Raw genomic sequence first — 6458 nt, forward strand, 5'->3', positions numbered from 1 at the left:
ATTCATTGTTCAAGATAATGAGATTTACACCAATGACCCTAACATCCCACCACAATCTCCCAAAAAAATCGAGCTCTTCAATTTGCTAATTGGATTGTCCAAATTGCCTCATCAATGAATATATACCTGGTTCATACCGCAAAACTTTGAATATGTTGCACTAGTTACAATAGCTCAATCAGTTTAAATACTACAGCTGCAGCACCATGTTACCAGAAGTTAAAGTCAAAACAACTAACACTTCAACATTCAACGGGTTTAGGTAAAATAAAAATCAACATCATCCCAGCCCTGCTACTTATAGTATCGATTAAGAAAAACCAAAATTTGATTAGCAGACCAAAATCAAGTTCAATCTCAGAAAATGCATGAAGGATCTGCAGATCTGCACAATGCTGATGCTAAGAAATGAGGACTTAAGTCACTATTGAACAACGAATACCTCTAATATTAGGGAATGCAGAGTAATGAGGTTCCATATTCCTACAAGAAAAAACCCCTTTTTGGTTTACTTACATATATTGCATTACATAACTGTAAAGTCCTAGCAGTTCTTTCTCATACTAACTGGGGATCTAAATGCTTTTATTCCCATGCTAAGTAACAGTATACTAGGCAAGAACTAGTCAATCACCCAGAAACAAAAAAGGAAACTTCTATGACAGGCCTACAATCTGAAGAACCAATACGACAAATAGTCAATCGCCGAAAAACAAAATTGTAATCAAATTTTAAATTATTGGCAAAATTCTAAAAAATTCATATGAGAAGCACCTTTGATTAAAACAAAATGAACTACAGATTTCATTAATCAAATACTAGTAAACCAGAGGTTTACATATATTTTGATTAAAACGAGTCATTTGATTTACATCACTAACCCTATCATCCAACAAAAGATGCAAACAAAACCCTAAAACAGAGAACAGAACATTAACCATAACCATAAGCATAACAAATCATCTTTCTAAGCCCTTTCTCCACGAATCCTCCTGGCCAGCTGAATGTCCTTCGGCATTATAGTGACCCTCTTCGCGTGAATGGCACAGAGATTGGTGTCTTCAAAGAGTCCAACAAGGTAAGCTTCGGCTGCCTCTTGTAGAGCAGCAACAGCACTGCTTTGGAACCTCAGATCTGTCTTGAAATCCTGAGCTATTTCCCTCACCAGCCTCTGAAACGGCAGCTTCCTTATCAACAACTCAGTAGACTTCTGGTACTTCCTGATTTCCCTGAGAGCCACAGTTCCTGGACGGAAACGGTGAGGCTTCTTCACTCCTCCGGTCGCCGGTGCTGACTTTCTCGCAGCCTTGGTAGCTAGCTGCTTTCTTGGAGCCTTTCCACCTGTTGATTTGCGAGCAGTTTGCTTGGTACGAGCCATTTCGAATGTTTGATAATAATATGAAAGTGTTGTAAATTGGGAACTGCTTTGATTGTTAAGAAATAATGGTGAATTTGATTGATGTGGAATGGGGAAGTTATATAGGAGAGAAGGTAGGTGGGAATCGTGAAAATTTTGGCGAAGAGTTTGAATTTTTTTGGCGTTGTGCTGATTGAGAGTGAATGAAGGCCGTTGATTGGTTGAGATTTGGTATTAACGGTGGAGATTTGAGAAGAGATGATAGCTCGGATAGTAATCCATGTGTTACCAAAGTAACAAATCTATAGTCGCCACGTGGATAAGCTAGTTACTCCCTAATTTGTTTCCCTTCCGGGTTTTTTAAACATGTTTTCTTTCTGATTGTGCTTAACGTGTTTTACTTGTCGTTTCTATGTGTGCCACAATTTAAACTCATCTGACAAACTGAATTAAACCCATCTAAAATCTTTTCTATTTAATTCAAATTAAACTGCTTATGAATCAAATCAGATGAGCTGCGTCATCCCATTTTCAGTTTTAAATTCCGAATGCCATTTGCATGTACAAATCAACAACTATTTTACAAGCATAATAATCGTGATATAGCTAGTAGAAGAGTAGTTAGCTCATCGAATAATGAAATTAGCCAAGTAACAAATCTTCCTATATATATTATACGTACTCTCACAACAATGCGAATATACACCAAAAATAATATCTGACGTGTTTTGTAGTCCAAATTAAGAGGATGAAGGTTTCAAGCAGAAACACTAGTACTCTAAAAATGCTTGTTTTATTTTTGGCCATAAGCAGTTTAGTGATAAAAGAAAGCAATGCTCATCCTTGTAGTGCAACTTTCTTTTCGGCATTGATTCAGCTGATACCGTGTAGGGCAGCAGTAGCTCCGTTCAGTCCGATCCCACCAAGCGAGGCGTGTTGCGCGTCGATCAAGGCATTAGGGCAGCCATGTCTTTGTGTTCTTATCAATGGCCCTCCTATTTCTGGTGTTGATCGAACCATGGCCTTGCAGCTTCCTGATAAGTGCACTGCCAACTTTGAACCATGTAATAAATGATCTCTTTTATATATCTCTATCTAAAATATTTTCCGAGTTTGGCCGGTGAGTGAAAAATATTGCTTGCTAGTCGGATTAATAAACACATTAGCATATCGGATAGTCTTTTGATGAATACTTTTGAGTATTAAGGCTAAGGAAAATGACTTATGAAACTCGAAGAAAGTCATTTGTCCTTTTTGATGGAAAATATTCGTAAATAAACACCAGAAAATGACCTTTTTATGGAAAAACTTATCAAACAATCTACTCATAATGTATGCATATCCTAAGGAACTACTACTCCTTGTCATTTTTTCTTAACAAAACCTAAATTTTTTGTTTTAATTTTTTTTTTCTCTTTTGCAGGTGAATTTGCAAAGTAGGAGTACTAGATCTAGTAGTTGAGGTCGAGGAAGCAGTCTAGAATAAATGTGCTGGAGAGATAGGCTTATGGTGTTACTCTGAAAAATTACTAGCTATATTATGAACAATTAATGAAATATGTACTAAATCAAAGTGTTTAAATTATTATAGTTTATTTAACTCGTCTTAATTCTGTTACAATGTTCAATATAAGTACTATGTAATGCATAAAGTTCGATTTGGATCTCAGATCAAGAATCTAGCCACTTTATTTGACATCTATATATTTTCAAGGATTGCAGATTAAAGGTCTTCATTGTGGTCAAGTTTTAACATTCATTTGTTTGTGTACAACCATTAATCAAGTTAAACCATCTTTTCAAGGTCCATATACGAAAATTTGAACGCAACTCACGCCAGTTAATTATCAAATGAGAATTGAGTTATAATTCATTGGTAAAAAATTCCCTGAATTTTATTGGTGTAAGACTTTAACATTACAGCCCTCCATATTCCTACTCGGCCTCCCTTATTACCACCATTTTTTTTTTTAAGAAGTCAGGCAACATTGTGCTTTTTCCGTTGGAATTTAAGCAAATAAAGGCGGGCTAATTAAATGATGATTTAAATGTGAGATTCACGATTTATTCTTATAGATACATTGCAGGCTAATTAAATGATGGTTTGAACAAGAGATTCACGATTTATTCTTAAAGATACATTTGCATTGGTCCATATGTGGAGAAACTTTCAAAAAGGGTAAAAGGAATATAATGACACTAACTCGACTTATAATATTCTTTTGTTGCGTAACTGTTTACCCTAAAAATCGGATAACAATTGAATTTATACGCGATTTTAAGTATATGTGATATAACTTGATACAAATTAAGGAAACAGATTAAAATTGAAATTGACGATAAAAGAATTAATGCAAACCACATGAATCGAACAGCCTTATACCAAACTGTTTATCAAATTGAACGGCTTTGGCCCTCGAGTTCGATCACCCTTGATTGGAGAGATGTCTCAACTGATGTATGAACAGAATAACAAGATGATAAAAGCTAGAAAATGACAATATATTGCTTTATGTTGCGTAATGTGTCCCTTTACAAATGATCATACTCCCTTTATATAGTAGGAGAGTCCTACTCTTGATACAATTCTATACAAGGTAAGAAATCTCATAATTTGCTAATCAATCGGCATATCCCTGATACGTGCCGAGATTTCCGTCGTGATCTACAACCGATCGCGGATATTTCGTCCTTCTTTATTCGGCTTGGTAAATTTTTCTCGATCTCGTTTGATTTCGATTTTGTTTGATGACATGGTCTCGAGTTTAACGATATAGCTTCGCACCTCGGTTTGAAATAATTCGAGGTTGAACTTTAACCTACCATTTTTCAGTCTCGATTAGTCGCACAAGAGGCGAACCCCATTTTGACCGTATACAGATAGTCTCCTCGTTTCTCGGAGAGAAGGTGACGAGAAACGATATGAACTTTCGAATCCCCTCTCGATGGGCTATGACGTAAGCGACAAATGGATATCGAAACGTCCCGTCAGCCCAGTTACCAAGGCATTAAATGTCTGTCAGTTGCTGGTCGACCACTACGGGTTCTGAACCATCATCAACAAGCTATAAATACCCTAACTTTCATTTATTCAAACTATACATTCAAAGCTCCTCCTATTCTTGTTCTTCAAAAATCCCTTTGCTCTCCAACTTTTGCACCCAAATTTCTTGAGTTTTTAGTAAACTGCTAAACATATATTCCTAATTTCCTTTTCTTCTGTTCTACAATAGCGAAAACTTCTAAGACTGTCCCGCAAAAGGAGGATACCTCTTCATCACAGCCCACCGACGACGGGGCTGCAGCGGAACCATACCCTGAGGAGTTCGTTCCTGCAGGGTGCCCGACCATTACCGATTTTAAGATTGAAAAAACTTTCTCGGTACCGGGTCGATACGAGCCGGTCTCGAGGTACATATGTACAATCACCGATGATCTCCTCACCAAGGTTAAAGAAGATTGCAATTGTGGGCCAATAAACATGTGGTGGTGCCTTCGCCTGAGGAGTTAATCACTACCCATGTTGAGGGTTTTTTAAGTATTTACACTTACCCCTTCACGTTGGGTCCCTTAGACCCAATCATTATTGCCTTCCGCAAGAGGTACGGTATGAATCTTGGCTAGATCCACCCTTCGTTCTGGAGAATAGTGATTCTCCTTCGATTCTTCGTAAACAAAATCCACTACAAAAAAGGCTTAAATTGCGGCTGTTTAATAGCTGGGGTCAGTTCCAACTCCCGCAAATTTCGTTAAATAGCAGAGGTTTACTTAACCGACACAATATAAGCAAATAGTGGCGGCTCGAAACCTACGCCATCTGGAAAAAAAATTAGTGCGCTAACATTTCCCACACTTTTTTTGGCTTTGCTCATTTTTATGGCTGAAACAAAATACAAATATTGAGAGATTAACTCAAATATAATAAAACCTCAAAAGCTCCACCACTTCTCACTAACATTTTTCCACAACTCAAGGTAATGGTCTTAATTTTGAGAGATTAACTTAAATTTCATGCTTCTTTCTACTTTCATTTTCTTAAAATCGGAAGTTTTGTGTGAATTTCTCATTCTGTTTGTAAGATTTTAACTCAATCCCCGTTTCCCCCCTTTTTTTCCTTCGATTTTCCTCACTTTTTTCCCTATACAGTGGCATAAGCATCTCTATCACTCACTTTGGCATAGCAATCGACAGGTATCTTCAATTACAGTAAGTTTTTCTACCCTATTTTTGGTTTTGTGTAATGTTATTTCTACAAAATGGGTCTTTCATCTTCCCCATTATTGGGTTTATATAATCTGTAATTTTGGTGTATTTTTCAATTGCATGTGATTTTAATTTTGTTTTTGCTGGTCAAGCACTTGTTAATTTTAGGATTGTAATACCAAGTTCAGACGGTGATGAGCCATGTGGCTGGAAGGGCATGAAGTGTGACCCGAAGTCGAAGAGAGTTGTATCATTGTAAGTATCTACTGAAATATTATTGAAATCATCTGTAATTGTGGTGATATTGTCTTGGCTCTAGCTATTGGGCAAATTAATGTCACGACCCAAATTCTCCCTCTGTGAATCGTCGTGACGGCACCTAGTCTTTACGACTAGGTAAGCCTAACACTTGCGGAAATAAAATAAAAAACATGAAAATTTAACAACTAACAGTAACATATATTTTAATAAGCAATTGAGATGTCGCTCGGCATATACAATAATCAACTCTCGAAATATACACCCAAGACCCAGAACACCATAAGTCACAAGCTTCTATGAAGTTCTAACTGTTCTATACATCAGTGTCTATAGAAATAAGAAAAGAATCAACATAGGGGGATAGATGGGGACTTCGAGGATATGCGGGCGCGGGCATATGTACCTCGAAGTTCTCCAAAATAGCAGCGACTGCAACTAAGGACGAGGCTGGTAAAAGGAACCTGGATCTGCACACAAAAAATATATGCAGGAAAGGGCGTGAGTACACCACAGCGATACCCAGTAAGTGCCAACCCTAACCTCGGCCGAGTAGTGACAAGGCTAGGTCAAGGCCTACTGGTGTATAATAAATAAGCAGGAGAGTATAATAATATAATAAGAGACTGGAATTTAAACA

At 37.2% G+C, this 6458-nt stretch overlaps 1 protein-coding gene across 1 annotated transcript; it reads right to left on the reverse strand.

The window, feature by feature from the left end:
- Positions 1 to 760: 760 nt before the first annotated feature.
- On the reverse strand, positions 761 to 1465 carry LOC107818805 (histone H3.2). The gene has a single exon (XM_016644853.2). The coding sequence runs from the start codon at positions 1376 to 1378 to the stop codon at positions 968 to 970; it is 411 nt and encodes a 136-aa protein (XP_016500339.1). The 5' UTR covers positions 1379 to 1465; the 3' UTR covers positions 761 to 967.
- Positions 1466 to 6458: the final 4993 nt, after the last annotated feature.

Source organism: Nicotiana tabacum, chromosome 19, assembly GCF_000715075.1.
Source record: "Nicotiana tabacum cultivar K326 chromosome 19, ASM71507v2, whole genome shotgun sequence".
Lineage (NCBI taxonomy): Eukaryota > Viridiplantae > Streptophyta > Magnoliopsida > Solanales > Solanaceae > Nicotiana > Nicotiana tabacum.

Bases quoted from the DNA above. Each gene is read 5' to 3' on its own strand.
- LOC107818805 (XM_016644853.2), bottom strand. From the start codon at position 1,378: ATGGCTCGTACCAAGCAAACTGCTCGCAAATCAACAGGTGGAAAGGCT.